This window comes from Manis pentadactyla, chromosome 1, assembly GCF_030020395.1.
Source record: "Manis pentadactyla isolate mManPen7 chromosome 1, mManPen7.hap1, whole genome shotgun sequence".
Taxonomy (NCBI): domain Eukaryota; kingdom Metazoa; phylum Chordata; class Mammalia; order Pholidota; family Manidae; genus Manis; species Manis pentadactyla.
Window position 1 is genome coordinate 194,019,239 of NC_080019.1, and position 16,080 is coordinate 194,035,318.

At 55.1% G+C, this 16,080-nt stretch overlaps 1 protein-coding gene across 2 annotated transcripts in view; it reads left to right on the forward strand.

Annotated features, from left to right (window-relative positions):
- ABCG1 (ATP binding cassette subfamily G member 1) overlaps window positions 1-14,085 on the forward strand; it is a 79,291-nt gene extending 65,206 nt beyond the window's left edge. Inside the window, exons 6-15 of one of the 2 annotated variants that reach the window (XM_036876841.2) lie at window positions 758-903; window positions 1,139-1,262; window positions 2,191-2,305; window positions 4,722-4,906; window positions 5,049-5,150; window positions 6,047-6,215; window positions 7,068-7,168; window positions 7,282-7,440; window positions 8,382-8,500; window positions 10,257-14,085. In XM_036876841.2, coding sequence (XP_036732736.1) covers window positions 758-903; window positions 1,139-1,262; window positions 2,191-2,305; window positions 4,722-4,906; window positions 5,049-5,150; window positions 6,047-6,215; window positions 7,068-7,168; window positions 7,282-7,440; window positions 8,382-8,500; window positions 10,257-10,485 — 1,449 coding nt within the window. In that variant the 3' untranslated portion in view covers window positions 10,486-14,085. The remainder of the gene's footprint in view (window positions 1-757; window positions 904-1,138; window positions 1,263-2,190; window positions 2,306-4,721; window positions 4,907-5,048; window positions 5,151-6,046; window positions 6,216-7,067; window positions 7,169-7,281; window positions 7,441-8,381; window positions 8,501-10,256) is intronic. The other variant, XM_036876842.2, reaches the window with a different exon arrangement.
- Window positions 14,086-16,080: the final 1,995 nt, after the last annotated feature.

Below are 16,080 nucleotides of genomic sequence, written 5' to 3' on the forward strand. Positions count from 1 at the left end.
GCTGACCTCTCCCTCCCCGAGTCAGTACTGGATCGATAACCCAGAGCAGACAGGGAGAACCTGGTGCAAAACGGGCTGGGTGGGAGCTGCATCCCAGGGCCAGGCACCGGCGGGGCTGCTGTGGGAGGGGCGACTCCAGAGCAGTTCCCAGCCTTGCTGCCCCATGAGGGACCCTGTTTTCCTATTGACAAGTGCAAACAGGGCCTCCTGCCTTCTTTCCAAGGACCTGGTCTATATGGTTGTGTGTCTGTAGGAGCTGCGTGCTCTAATAAGAGCATCATTAATAGCTGCCCTCAGTCAAATGCTCACAACGTGCTGGGCACTGCGCCAGGCTCGCTCCCTCATTATCCTGTTTAGCTGTCACAGTGGCCCTCCGCTTTGAGCTGCTCAGAAATCTGATCATCCATCCATGTATGTGTCCACCTGTCCCACAAATGTTCATTGAACACCCTCCTGACCTGCTCCCTGAGTAAAGGAACTTGCAAGGTCATAGCAGGAGGTAGAACCCTGGCCGGGAGGCCTGAACCCAGCACAGCTTCTCAGCCTCCTAGGCCTGTTTCAGAGCCTCAGACTAGGAAATGCACCTGCCCACTTAGCAGTGGGCAGCCTGGACTGGGCCATGATTTGCACGCCCGTCTGTGCATGGGGTGTCTGTGCGTGGGGTGGGGGAGGCGGCGGATGTCTCCACGCGGGCCCTAACGGTGGCTAGGCATGGCGGGCAGTCCCTGACAGGCGCTCTGGCTCTGCTGCTCCCCAGGTCAGGGAGATCCTGACAGCTCTGGGCCTGTTGTCATGCGCCAACACGCGGACAGGGAGCCTCTCCGGGGGCCAGAGGAAGCGCCTGGCCATCGCGCTGGAGCTGGTGAACAACCCTCCCGTCATGTTCTTTGACGAGCCCACCAGGTACGTGGGAGCACGAAGGGAAGGGCCTGCCCTCTGCGCTAGCAGCACTTACAGGGCCCGCTGGTACCTCAGAGGGGAGAGGCTCCGCCTGCCTGTCTTTTTCTCCCGCTGTTCTAGGCTCACACAGCAGGCCTGGCTGAGACGGGCTGAGAACTGCACACACAGACCTGCTCAGTGTGCTTAGGGTTTGGTCTGGGGGTCCCACAGGCGTCTCATGGAGCCCCTTGTCTTGCAGTGGCCTGGACAGTGCCTCCTGCTTCCAGGTGGTCTCCCTGATGAAAGGGCTGGCTCAGGGGGGCAGATCCGTCATTTGCACCATCCACCAGCCCAGCGCCAAGCTCTTCGAGCTGTTCGACCAGGTACGCAGGCCCCACTGTGACCAGCCCAAGTGAACCCGCCCCCGCCCCTCACAGCGTCACGTTAGTTCAGTGGGGTGTCTTCATTTCTGAGCGGGCTGTTAGCCGCTGAGGTGGCGGGGCAGCGGGGGTGGGAGGAGCTGGGCTGTGTTCTCTCCCCGGGGCCCGTGTGCAGCCCCAGGGTCTTGGGCAAGTCACTGACAATGCCAAGGCTTCATTCCCCCCCCCCCCCCCCCCCCCCGGCTACAGTGGGGGAGAACTAAATGGCAGGTGGATATTTATGCAAAATCACCTTTTTTGTAATTCTTAGGTTTTGATTGTATTGTGAGCCAAAGAAAAGTCCCAAGAGATGAAATATTTATAGCTCCAAAATCTTTCCTAAGCCGGTGGTTAGTGTGAGGGGAAATAAAACCACTATAATGAAGTACTTCCTGGCCACATGATATCCTCAGTCTTCCATGACTTATCATGGATTTCCCTTTCAACCTTAGCAGAGCCCTTCGAGATAATGTAAAGCTCTCCTGAGAGAGAGAAATGGATGGATGGGTGGGTGGATGGATGGATGGACAGATGGATGGATGGGGGGATGGACAGATGGGTGGATAGATGGATGGATGGATGGGTGGATGGATGGGTAGATGGGATGGACTGGTGGGTGGGTAGATAGATGGTGGATGATGGATGGATGGATGGATGGGTGGGTGGGTGGGTGGATGGATGGAGGGATGGACAGATGGGTGGATGGATGGACAGATGGATGAGTTAGATGGGTGTGGATGGGTGAGTGGGTGGATTGGTGGGTGGGTTGGGTGGATGGTTGGTTGGATGTGGGGATGGGTTGGGGACGGATGGGTTGGGGCTGGTGGGTTGAGAGCTTCTGTTGCTTTACAGAAGAAGGCAGGGTTCATATTTTGCCTCTCCTTTTTTCCAGCTTTATGTCCTTAGTCAAGGACAATGTGTGTATCGGGGGAAAGTCTCAAATCTTGTACCGTACTTGAGGGATTTAGGTCTGAACTGCCCTACCTACCACAACCCAGCTGATTTTGGTAAGTAGAGCCTTGACCAGCTGGAAGGAAAAGAAAGGGGGTCTTTTCCACTTTCGGTGGGTTTACAGTTTCACAGGAACTAGAACAAGGGAGCTGATGTTAGGAGAGATATTTCCTAACACTTTTTTCTGTTAGGCTTCTGACTTAAGAAGTTACTTATAAAAAGAAAGAACCTTAAAAATAAAAAATACCTTTTTGCATTGATTAGCTGATGTGTTAAAATGCTGACTTAAATTTTGACCAAATAACAAGGTGACACGTGGAGTGCAGAGACCAGGCTGACGTCAAGCGATGTCTCTTTCACGGAGGTGCCACAGTTGGTGGGTCTCAGTGCTTAGCAGCCGATTGCACTGCCTTGAGATGTAGGAGCTCATGTCCTCAATGTCCACGTCACTCCCAGGCCTCCTCCTCCTCTAGCTTCTCCTCATGCCCCACAAGCCCAACAGCCTCTTCAAGTCCAGTGGCTCCAAAACCAGCTGCCTCTTCCTCCTGTCAGTCTGCTCCCCCTCCAAGCTGGAGACCTTGGCATCCCTCTGCCTTCTGTTCTCTGGAGCTGCATATTTATTAGACCACCAGGTGCTTGCATGCCCACCCCCAGCCCCTTTGTCCCCTTGGCCACTGTACCTGGGTCCATGTTTGCCACCACATCCTGCCTTCCTGGGACAGCTGGGACACAACGCCGCACAGTGGGTGCCTACAACAACAGAAATCCATTCTCTCACCATGCTGGTGGTCAGAGTTGAGGGGTCAGTGGGCTGTGCTCCCTCTGAAGGCTGGAGGGGAGGGCCCTTCCTGCCTCTGCCCACTGCTGGCGGCCCCAGCTTTCCTTGCACTGTGAATGCACCACTCCATTCTGCCTCTGTCTCCATGTGGCTTTTCTCTCTGTTTCCCTCTGTGTCTCCTCCTCCTCTTATAAGGACACCAGCCACTGGATTCGGGGCTCACCCTAAATTCAGGATAATTTCGTCTCAAAAGTCATAACTAATTGTACCTGCAAAGAACCTTTTCCAAATAAGGCCACATTCTGAGGTTCTGGGTGGATGTGACTTTTCAGGGGACACCATTCAACCCACTACAACCCTCCCCCTTTGTCCCCCAGCCATCAGCCATTCTTGCTCCGTTGTTTTTCATTCAAACATCTGGCCACTCCTCTCCTAGGACCCATAGTTCCTACATCATCTCCCAGATTGTGTTCCAAGAGGCACCTGCCCCAGGGGAAGCTTCTGTCCCTTACAAGCAGTGGGCTGCGTTGGACAGGAGCAGGGTGCAGGGACGGCGAGCTCCTTTATAGGGAAGAGGCAGTGGGGGGTCCTCTGATGGTGGCGAATTTGTTTACAAGAGAGAGAAGGACCTTGGGGATGGGCTGCTGAGCAGGGGCAGGGCAGTGAGGCCCAATGCCTGCAAAGAGTTGGGAATCTCAAGGGGAGGACCGACTGCAGCAGAAATCGGGCACGTGGGCCTGCGGAGGGTCCCGGAGGGGTGAGGACACTCCCTTCGCATGGCCTGTGTTTCTTCAACACCACCTGGAGGGAGGCAGGGGTGAGGAGAGAGGCCCTTTAGAGTGTGGTGGCTGTGAGGACCCAGCGCAGGTGGCGCTGGCCAGGGGGCAACCTGTCCCTGTCTATGACTGGATCAGGAGGCTTGGATGGTGGGTAATAAGGCTTGAAGCACATAGACAGCTGGTTTTGCCAGGGGGGAGTGCAGAGAAATCAAGGTCTGGGGACTCAGAGCAAGAATGTTAGTGAGGTGAGGGCTGGGCATGCACAGGAGGGACGTCGGGGGAGGGAGGGCTGGTAGACCTGGGCCCTGACGGAGCAGCAGCCACCCTAGAGTGTGGAACCAGGAGAGGCAAGGGGCAGGGCCATGGATGGGTGGGAGCGCAGAGGAGGCGTGCCCCCAGGGCCCTGGAGGGCGGTCAGTGGAGGGGGCCCCCCTGGGACCTCCTGGGGGCTGATGGCTCCATGATCTCAGCATCCCTGTGGTGCTGCACACACCTCGTGGCTCTTCCCCATGGCCCCCAAGAACTGCCACGTCTCTCATCACGGGCAAAGGGCGGGCCATCCAAGCAGGAGCCGTGGCCCTGTGCTCCTCTCCCAGCCCTGCTGTTCCAACCCGGCAGCAGGCACTGGTGACCGTCGCCTGGAGGCCTGAGCAGATTACTTCTCGGGCTCTCTGATGTCACCACGTGTTGGTGTTTCCAGACTCCTGATGTGATAAATGGCCTTGTAGGGGATTTGGAGCCAAAAGAACCCTGGCTGCTGAATGACTTTATCATGTCATGCAGCATCCATATGACCAGGTAGAACTACTCCCGCTAGATAGGTGACTAGCACTCCCAAATGAGAGGCCTAGAGCTCCCACTCACAATACAGGGGACCTCCCCTGGGCCTGTGCTGACCGTCCATGTCTCCCACAGTCATGGAGGTCGCGTCCGGTGAGTATGGCGACCAGAACAGCCGCCTGGTGAGAGCCGTCCGGGAGGGCATGTGCGACCCGGACTTCAGGAGGGAGCCTGGTGGGGATGCCGAGGTGAACCCCTTCCTCTGGCACCGGCCCTCCGAAGAGGTAAAGCAGGAGAAACGATTGAAGGGGTTGAGAAAGGTACTGCACCACCCCAGGCCCCGGCAGGGCTGTGGCTGCTGAGGGGCACCTGCTGAGGGGCAACTCTTTCTGAGCCGGAGGGAATGCATGCGGGCTCGGCGTCTCACCCTCTCCCCCCCACCCTTCCCGGCTGTGTTCTCAGGATGCCAGCTCCATGGAGGGCTGTCATAGCTTCTCGGCCAGCTGCCTCACCCAGTTCTGCATCCTCTTCAAAAGGACCTTCCTCAGCATCATGAGGGATTCGGTAAGCTTTGCAGTATTCCCTCGAGGTGAAGCAGGCTGTGGGGCTGTCTTCTGGTTTGTGCATCTGCACTGAGCTTTCATGTTGTTCTTCCCCTGTTTGCATTAGTCAGCTTTTGTTCTTTGACGCTACAGTAACAAACACACCCCAGTGCTTCCGTTGGCCATGACAGCAAATATCCATGCTTTGCTTGTATTACATGTTGACAGCTGTGGGTCGTGGCCCTGCCCCTCGTGTTTCTCACCCTGGGACTCAGAATGGAGGAATGGCTCCTTTCTGGATCATGGCAAAGGGAAAGTGCAAGAGAGAAACCAAATGGCAGCCCTTAAAACTCTGGTTTGAGGTGGCAAATTGTCCTTTGTACTTACATTCCATTGGCCAGAGCAGGTTGGGTGGCCAGGACTGCTGCCCAGGGGCCTAGCCTCCCTCAGGAAAGCACTACAAGTGTGGGGCACCAGCAGATTGTATGGAGCCCTGTTGGGATGCGGGTCATGAATGACTGGGCACCACGGGGTTAGAGCAGATGATCTGGCACCCTGACTGAGAGGGGCTGAGAGCTCAGTGGGGCCTCTGCGGCCTAACTTGAAAGATGGAGGGGCCTGTAGCCGCCCAGGCCGGAGCTCTTTGGAGGCAGCCTCAGATATGTCCATTCCTCGTCCCCTCCCTGCCACTGTTTCTACTGGTCTCCTCTGAAGCTAGACTGCTCTTGCTTGCCATTTTTGAATAACTGCTGTTTTAACAGCAATAGTATGCTTCTGTGTGTGTGTGTTGGCTTAGGGTTGGGGCTTGTTTTTCTGGAGGAGAAGGTGCAGGACCCCTGAAGCCCTGGGCCTCCTCCTCATGTCACTGCCCAGCCCCAGAATTCCCAGTGTGTGAGTAAGAACTGTGCCTGTCCCCAGGTCCTGACGCACCTGCGGATCACCTCCCACATTGGAATCGGCCTCCTCATTGGCCTGCTCTACTTGGGGATCGGGAACGAAGCCAAGAAGGTCTTGAGTAACTCTGGCTTCCTCTTCTTCTCCATGCTGTTCCTCATGTTTGCCGCCCTCATGCCCACTGTTCTCACATGTGAGTACCTGGCCACGTACCCACCTCCCTTCATCACCTGGGATTCCCACCTGCGAGTGGGGGTCATGGGTTGGCCACAGGATGAGTTTTCTGAAAACATAGTGTCTCAATTTTTAGAAAATAGTAATCTTCTTTATTGGTAGATGTAGGTATTATTACACTTTCTGTGAGAGAAGAAAATACATGCAATGTTTAAACCAAAGGAATTAATCACTAATGGAAAACCTGTAAGCATAGTGGAAGGCTGAGGAGAGATTTCTAAAAGGTTTTCTAATCAGGAACCCCTCAGAGTCTACTGCTTAAGTATTACCTTGTTCAGTTATTAAGATAGCCCAAGTTTGTAAGTGGGTAAAGATATTCTAGGTTCATTCTGGATTTGTGTGCAATTCTAGATTGCAGAGTAGGCCACCCTCGCTCACTCTGGGCTGACAGTGTAGAAAGCTATTGCTTCACCAGGACAGCAGCATAAACCCCCCTGCAATGCCTCCTCCCTAAATTGCCCTGGACTTCCAAGCCCAGCTTGCTAGGTCTTGCCCATGGAGGGAACCACAGTGTCACAGTCACTCAGTGAGAGTAAGGTTAGTAGTAAATACTTGTGTTTATCACTAAAATAATACTCAGTATCTGTGTGGACATTCTTGGATTTGCCACTTAGTGACTCTTCAGGCTTTAAGAATGGTTGGCAGTTTTTCCTGGCTAGTAAATCATTTCACATCTTTTCATTCAAATTCTAAGTAGTGGGAGGCCCACACTGTGGCCTGGGCCAGGTTACAGCTGCAGAGAGCTCAGCATAAGGTCACCTGGTGCACTAGCTACGTCTGCTTGACCCCTGGTCACTTTCTTGTGTCCTAGTTCCCCTGGAGATGGGAGTATTTCTTCGCGAACACCTGAATTACTGGTACAGCCTGAAGGCCTACTACTTGGCCAAGACCATGGCCGATGTCCCCTTCCAGGTACATTAATTAGCCAAGGGGCAGGATTTGAGGAGGGGCGTGAACTGTCCATCAACCCCATAGAAGGGGTGAGGGCCCCGGCTTCCAAGGGAGTGACGGACCTGTGCTTGCAGATCATGTTCCCCGTGGCCTACTGCAGCATTGTGTACTGGATGACGTCGCAGCCTTCCGACGCCGTGCGGTTCGTCCTGTTTGCTGCACTGGGCACCATGACCTCACTGGTGGCCCAGTCACTGGGCCTGCTGATCGGAGCCGCATCCACATCCTTGCAGGTACCAGCCCTGCTGGCACGTTGACAGCAGCAGGTGCCCTCGGTGGTGCCCTGCGTGAGCCACATGCCGTTCTCGGGGCTTCCCACACAAGAGCTCATTTGGTCCTCTTTACCCCTGATTTAGGCGCAGTGCCATCCGCTCTTCACAGGTGGGGGGACCGAGACCCAGAGAGGTGCCTTGGTCGCGTCATGCAGCTGCTCAGAGGCCACACTCTCAACACCTATTCTATTGCCTCCGTGGGGCCCAGGGGGCCATCCCTTAGACTCCTCTGCCCTGCACGCTCCACCCTGCCCTGAGCCCCTCCATATGCCCTCTTGACACCACCCCGACCTACCAAGTCCGTGTGCCTCCCCCATTTTTGTACCTCTGGGGCTTCAGGAGCCCCGGCCAGTCCTGTCTTTAGAACAAATTCAGAGCTCTGGTGAGTCCTGTACGCCAAGGCCTTCCGAGGTCCTGCTGGCTGCCATGCGCTTCCTGTTTCTACCCTTGCAGCTGTTTATCCTCTGGGCAGTCCCCTCACCTGTGGGCGGGAGCAGCGAGGTGTCTGGCCCAGGGCCATCAGAAGTGCTGGCCGCACTAGCCCACAGTCAGCACCCTCCGTCTCTCAGACAGCCACCCAGGCAGCTGTGCCCCCTCATTAAACACCTTCATCCCCATCCGCTGCTCGGTGCGAGGCTTTCCTCTCTTCTGCCTCAGTCTCCTCCTCTGGGGCCCGCTGAGCCTCTGGGCACAAAACCACAAGCTTCCCTCCCGGCAGGAACACCAGGTGCCTCCCTGCGCTGTCCTGGCCTGTGCTTCCCATCCCAAAGGCCCTGGCCCTTCCCAGTGCAGGTGATTGCCCAGCAACGTGGATATGGCCTCGGGGCCACCCGAGGAGGAAGCTAGTGGGCTGCCAGGCTGCCTGCCTGCTCCCGCCCAGTACGTTCGCCTCGTCCCTGCAGGTGGCGACCTTTGTGGGGCCTGTCACGGCCATCCCTGTCCTCCTCTTCTCGGGGTTCTTCGTCAGCTTTGACACGATCCCAGCCTACCTGCAGTGGATGTCCTACATTTCCTACGTCAGGTAGTGTGTGGGGAGCCTCCCTGCTCTGGGAGGACATCATGATGGAGGGGAGGGGCTCTGTGAATGCGCACATGCTCCTGGGAGCCACTTGCAGTTCTGTGTCCCCGCCGTCCCCCTCACACCCGCACAGCCACACAGCCACAAACAACAGCGAGTGAAAATAAATACTGCGAGTCACCCCCTGAGGAAGCCATGGGGTCCCTGCCCTGTGGGCGCTGCCAGGCTCCCTGGGAGGGAGCGTTTCCCTCCTTAGGAATGTCATTTCTCTCTGGAATAAGCAGAGCTTGTAACAAGGTCCTGAATATTTGTAAAACCTTAATAAGAAAGCCAAAGGAAAGTAAGTTTTAAATACCCTAATATCTTTGAACAAGAATATTCCAGCCTGTAGGGCCCATTGGCATCAGAGCCTGTGCAAGGGGAGCCCTGAGCCTGTGCAGGGGGAGCTCTAGCACCCTGGCCCTGAGCCTGTGCAGGGGGAGCTCGGCACCCTGGCCCTGAGCCTGTGCAGGGGGAGCTCGGCACCCTGGCCCTGAGCCTGTGCAGGGGGAGCTCGGCACCCTGGGCCTGAACCTGTGCAGGGGGAGCTCGGCACCCTGGGCCTGAGCCTGTGCAGGGGGAGCTCTGGCACCCTGGCCCTGAGCCTGTGCAGGGGGAGCTCGGCACCCTGGCCCTGAGCCTGTGCAGGGGGAGCTCGGCACCCTGGCCCTGAGCCTGTGCAGGGGGAGCTCGGCACCCTGGGCCTGAGCCTGTGCAGGGGGAGCTTGGCACCCTGGGCCTGAGCCTGTGCAGGGGGAGCTCTGGCACCCTGGCCCTGAGCCTGTGCAGGGGGAGCTCGGCACCCTGGCCCTGAGCCTGTGCAGGGGGAGCTCGGCACCCTGGCCCTGAGCCTGTGCAGGGGGAGCTCGGCACCCTGGCCCTGAGCCTGTGCAGGGGGAGCTCGGCACCCTGGCCCTGAGCCTGTGCAGGGGGAGCTCGGCACCCTGGCCCTGAGCCTGTGCAGGGGGAGCTCGGCACCCTGGCCCTGAGCCTGTGCAGGGGGAGCTCTGGCACCCTGGCCCTGAGCCTGTGCAGGGGGAGCTCTGGCACCCTGGCCCTGCCAGGTGGGGTGCCCTTTAGAGCTTTTCTCCCCAAGATGTAGCGATTCCCCGTGACACACAAGATCCAAAGTTGGGAACAGGCTTTGCTTTTCTGGAATGTCCGTTCAGACCCAGGTGTATTGTTCAGGAAAACAAAATCAAAACAAAGCACTTGTACAGAGTTTCAGCGATCCGTTTGCGCTGCAGTACCAAGAAATCAGAAACCCATGTCTTTCTTCTCAAAATTAGTGCCTTTGTCCTGACAGTGTAGGGCTGTAACAGAATGACATATGGTGCAGAAATGTTTTCTTTGAATGCTTCATTGTCCCTGCAAGGCTGGTAGACCCTTTATTATATCTAACTATTCAAAAACCATGCAATATCAGAGGTAATCCAAGCATTTGTCAACCCACTTCACCACTTCACAAGTACGACTGTTTATTCCATATGTTTTTATGGTGGGGACCCTAGAGGAGACAAAACTGGAAAAAGCCTAGTCGAGCCCTCGGATGTGTTTCAGGAAGATGTTGGAAGTTAGGCAGCACTGCCATGAAGGAAAGTATATGGGAGGGAGGGAATGCCAGGCTGAGGGCCTTGGGAATGGCCGCCTGCGCCCCCTGGCAGACGAGGCAGGGCTGGGCTTTGGGGGAAGGCATCTCACACCTGGCACTTCCCCTCAGGTATGGCTTCGAAGGGGTCATCCTCTCCATCTATGGCCTCGACCGAGAAGATCTGCACTGTGACATCGACGAGACGTGCCACTTCCAGAAGTCAGAGGCCATTCTCCGGGAGCTGGATGTGGAGAACGCCGAGCTCTACCTGGACTTCATTGTCCTCGGGGCTTTTTTCATCTCCCTGCGCCTCATTGCCTATTTTGTCCTGAGATACAAAATCCGGGCAGAGAGGTAAGCACCTGAATGCCCCTGGAAAGGAAAACTAGACATTGTGGCCAAGGGCACCTTCCGGAATCGCGGCGGTGAGCCCGTGCCTGGTGACGCAGAGACTGCTCTGATCCGACCCCCGGAAGCTCGCTGGCTCGGCAGGCGTCTCGTGCTGGACTTCGCACAGCCGGGGTGGGTCTTCTCTCCATTGCCCTTTCTAGCTTTAACTAGGAAGAAGATGTGGAAAGGTTTTTTTTTTTTTTTCACATGCAGAATTTAAAAATACCAGAACTGGGGCAGAATTTGAAGCTGCAGAGCAGCTGGTGATGAGCGACTTCCGCGGTCAGATCCCTCCTGTGACCAGGTCACTGGTCCTGGTCCAGGGTCAGGCAGCTCTCAGCTGATGGCTGTGCAGCTGGACGTCCCAGGGAGGCAGGCGGAGTGAGGAGGGGTTCCGTCTACGACTGTTGTTTTTCATAGTTTCATCTTTTTACGGTTTGTCTCTTTTTCCAATGAGAAGTCATTTTCCAAGCCAAAAGTTGATAATTTTCATTTGTTTTAAGAAACTATGTCTTTTTAGTACTTGTTGAAGAAAACATTCAGGGTAAATACGTATCGTATTTAGAGGTATAAGGGGTGTATTGCTGAGCTGGTCTCACTTACAGAGAGAAGGTATGGAAGATGTAAACACAGGTTGAGAGAAGGCTTTGGAAACTATATGCGCCAAGCCATGCACAAATTTTAAAAAGTTATACAAAAAGCTTAAGATGAACTTGGCCAACTCTTTCATTTTCCCCATGCTTATGTTAAGCAGAATACATTGTTTCTTCCTTCCTAACTTTCTGAGAACTTTCATTTTGCTCAGAACATTTCTAGAAGCTCAACCTTCTTGATTTTTTACGAACATTTTCTCTGCTCGTGTATCACACCAGCTACCGTCACTGAACCTGGGAAAGCTGGGCAGAGGGAATCCCGGGTGTGGGCTGGGGTCTCTGCAGATGAGCCCGGGACAAGGTCACTGCGTGAGGGCAGAGGCTCGCTGCCCTGCTTTCCCGACCCCTCAGCTGCGCCGTCTTCTCACTGCTGGGCTTGTGTAGACTTCACCCTAGGAATCCCCTCCTGGCCGTGATGCAGTCTCCTCGGGAATCCCTCGGGCAGGGACGGCGGTCACGTCTGCAGGACAGAAGGCCTTTGGCATCACTAGAGTACATGGGCATGGGCCCGAGCCAGCCACCAGAGGCTTGGGGCCACTGGCGGATGGGGGTTGCAGCCACACAAGGTCATTTGAAGGAAGAATATCATTATCCTGGAGTTGGGGTCTTCTGAGGAAAGATGGTGTTTTTGTGGGGAAATCCATTCACCCCTCTGAGCCTGAGTTCCCTCATCTGTACATGGCAGCATTTGTTGGCTTTCAAGGCCATTTTCAGCTCTAAAGGGTTCTTCTCCCCTGTGGTTATGTTCCCAAAGCTCTACTTCCTCCTTTAAGAGATGGAAAGAGCTTAGGTTTTCCTTGCACCCAGATTTGGTCTGCAAGTGTTTGGAGGCCCCTTTCCACCCTTAGATGCTCTTTAGTGAGCCCAGTGAGGACACTTCAAAGCAATTTTCAGTTTGCTTGTTCTGCTCCAAGTTGGCATCGCCTTCCAGAATAAGTTATTAAGCAGGGACAATCTTGGCCTTTCTGTGTCTTTATTTCAAGACAGACTTCCTGTACCGCATTGCAAAGGAGTCCCACGTAGGACAGCCAGTGAGATACGGCGGGGAGTGTGGGGGGGGCAGGAAAGGTCTTGGATTATGTCTCAGATGACATCAGGTGAGGTCAGAGTTTAAAGGCCTCTTTCTCCCCAAGTGAGCCCTCCCAGTGGCACATCCGTGACCTGCTAAGGGCGTGCACGCCAGGGCCCGCACCGCGTAGGACCCCTGTCCCTAGGCCACGGCGGTCCCTCTCTTTCTCTTCATGAGCCTCTGGCAGCCTTTCTTCAGGCTCAGATGTTCATCCCCAGGTATTTTCCTTCTGCCGTTGTTTTCAGGTAGTTTGAAAACACGCTGAATTCTAGGGGCCTCAGACATTGTCTGGTCAACCTCCGGACTAGTCTCTCTGAGCCGCTGTGGCTCAGAGGCAGGCGATGTGCTGTCTTTCATTCACTGGAATTTAAACTGGCCAACTCCCCAAATCCAATTCTTTTAGGTAATTTCTGATGTAACAACTCGGGCCTCCTTTCACCTCTGTGTAGAGTCTTTGCATAAAAGGAAGGGTTAGGCCTTGGGTGCAGGGTGCAGAGCCTCCCCAGTTTAGAGCAGGGGAGTGTGAAAACCCCAGGGGCATCCCCACGAGGAACTGGTGCGCAGGGGCGGCGCCACGGGCTCTGCTGCTGCTCTTGCCCCACCTCCACGCTGCCCGGGTCTCTGCTGGTCCCTCATCCTGGGACCTGCTGCCTCTGTCCACACTCAGAGCAGTTGTGCTCTCCCCACTTTTCCCAGGAAGGGAAGAAACCTTTTACATAGAAGAGGCTGGACTCCCATGGAGTCACCTTGGGGGAGGGACCTTCAGGACCAGGAGTGGGACGTAAGCTTTCAGGTAAAAGCTCATCCTAGAGGCCCACAGGAAGCCATTCCCCTCCCCAAGGGAGGGGTAGCCAGGGGGTCAGGGGCAGAGGCCCAGGGGCCAGAAATCGCCTTTGGGTCCCACCTAGGAGAGAGCGTGGGCCCCAGTGCACTGAGCATTCTGGGCTGCCGGGCGCTCTGAGCACCGCGCTGGACACCTCACACATCCCTCTGGTCACCTTCTCGCTCGGCCGACCTTTATGGACCATCCCCAGGTGCTCGGTACTGTCCCAGGCCCGGGGACTCGGGGAAGGGAACCCAGATGGGCTCACCCTCCAGTGCAGGCCAGTGGGACTTCTGTTCCCTGTGCGGGTGCAGGACACCAAGGCTGGATGAGAGCTAGGACGCTCTGGGGCCCAGGGTCAGGATAGAGCCGAGATGGATTTGAGGCCTAGTGTGACCCTAAAACCCCTATTTTTTTACTTTGCCATATTGCCTCCTGCTCATAGTGTGTAAACATACATGGAAATGCTCTGTAAGGTGTGAAGTGCAATACTAGTTTCGTGGCTCTTCATTTTGGACTTGCTGTCACCAAACAGCTGAGATGGGATGGTGGCCTGCCCCCCTTGTCCCCAGTTGTCTCGTCCTGTGCTGGCCCGGGGGGAAGGAGCCCACTCGTTGGTGATGGCAGCCACCTTCCTTGCCCTTCCTGGGTCTTAGCTCCCTGACGCAGCATACCTGTGGGCTAGCTGGGGCCAGAGAGGGAGGGCCGGGAGTGCACGCGTGCGTGTGCGGGCATACACCTGTGTGTGTCATGGTGTGTGTCTCATAGTGTCAGTCCGTGGCGTTTCCTTGTCTCTGATCCTCAATCGTCCTTCACTCCAAGAAGGAAAGAAAGATTTTTGTATCGTGCAGATGGTCAAGGCGTCGTCAAAACCTTTTAAGGCTTTGAACACATGCCGGATCATTTAGAAGGTGACAAAGAGGAAAGCAAAATGCCCAGGTCGGGGAGGCTTGAGTATATGAATGTAAAGTTAGATACTTTAAGAAATAAAGACTGCTAATAAAATATTTTATATAAAACTTTTTACTTGTGTTCAGTTTTCCATGCTTCAAATTCAAAATGATTTGCTTGAATGTTACAGGTAAAGAGGGGTTTGTAGGTTGCATTTTAAATATATTTTTTATACGTCTAGTAAGAGCTCTGCTTTATGACTTAGCATTCCAATCTAACACCTGGTTGTAAATCATCCCCTTTGTTTTGAAAACTTTCATCTTTTATGTTGAACTGTCTTAAAGTCTGTCTTTTCTCTCCATTTTCCCATGTGGTAACGTCAGCCACAGCTGCAAACATTTGCTGGGTCTCCAAATGCACCCGCTGGCGCCCGGCCTTCCCGTGCTGTCCTGCCTGTGCTTGCCTCAGTCTCTGTGGTCATGGGCACGCACTGGTAGTTCTGCCAAAGGGATGCCCCACACTCGTTGCTCTAGTGTTCCAGGAAACCCATTTTCTGGGGAAAGCAGCCCAACAAGCTTAGCTCCCAGAGTCAGTGCGAGCAGGACCTGGAGGAGCCCGGCCTTATGTGTTGTATTAGCTCCCGGCTCCCCAAACTCGACTGAGTAAAGAGCCAGGACTTTTGAGGCTGGTGCTGTTAAGGCCTGGCTGCCAAACTCGTCTCCTCTCTTACGTCCAGGACACAGCAGAGAGCAGGGCTGGCAAAGTGAGAGAACGATAGTCCCTGCAGACCTCCTGAGAGACGGAGAGAGGGGTGGTGGACATAATCCCAGGTGTGCAACTAGCTCACAGTGACAGTGTTTGCCAACCACTCCCTTTGCTTCTGTACCTCCTGTCTCAGCAGACCAGCCATCCCTCCCTCGGTGCAGCTTATAGGAAAGTCATGGTCTGCCTGGGTCACTGTACTCAGCCACTCACAGCAGGGAGGTTCCTCTGAGTCACTCTCTGCAAAGCTAGGTGCTTCTGATGTCCTTGTTTACGGCCTCCATGGGCCTAGAAGCAGGGTAGAAATGGGGGAGCCCCCATTCCTACTGCACAGCCTAATATTCATGCTTGCAAGCTCAGTTCAGCCTTTCTTTAAAATCCGTGCCTCTCGGGCAAGAGGACATTAGGGTGGCACAGGGCTCATGCTTCTGCTGGGGGTGGCCAGGTTCCTAAGAATGATTGTACATCCTTCCCCATTTCAGCATCCTATCTTTGAGGAAACAGAAAACTTAGCCTTAGCCTTAGCCTAAGTTTTTATGTTATCTCTGAACATGCCAGCTTGGCATCTCTCCTCAAACAGACATTCGGGGCTTGCGTGGTACACCCTGGGGGCAGCTGAGGAAAACTGGCTTGGATAAAGGGCGATGTGGCCTAGGTCAGCCTTAGGGACGCTGGCGCCTCCTGTTCCCACAAACCGACCCCAGGCACCAACAAGGAGGAAACGGTCCCCACGCACTGGCTACCCGTCCGGCCAGGGCAGCGGTGACGGTGACAGGGCACAGCCTGGGGCTCTTCCACAGCAGAGTGGCCATTGTGAAGCTGAAGAGAGGGGGAGGACGCAAGAAAGTGTCCTTGTTTGTCACAAACAAGGCTCCGGGTGGAGCCTGCCACTGGGCCTGCGCCTGCTCCGAGGTCTCCATGGGGGCCTCTGCAGCTGGAGGTGGATCTTGCCCGGGGGACACTGCATAGCCTCCGCCTCCAGGTCAAGCCAAGGATGTGGCCACAGGCACATGCGAGTGTCTCTCAGGCTCAGCTTTAGGGTGAGTCTGTCAGCCCCTGGGCGGGAGCACCTGATCCTAGAAACAGCATGAGCCCAAGCCACACAACTAAATAGAGCAAAATTCAAAATTATTACCTGACTGGGTTTTCCGTCGGCTTCATCCTCTGAGTTAACCTGGAGTCCTGCCGATCGCCTTGTGGTGCCTTGGCCTATGCCTTGCATGTGAACTTAACCACCACCCTGATACTGCTTACAGTTATTTCCTCATGCTCACTGGTGCTCACTGGTGCTAGGAGGGGACTTACAAGCCACCTGCTATTCCCTCTGCATGACGGGTTGAGGCGAGCTGGGACAAGGAGCTGACG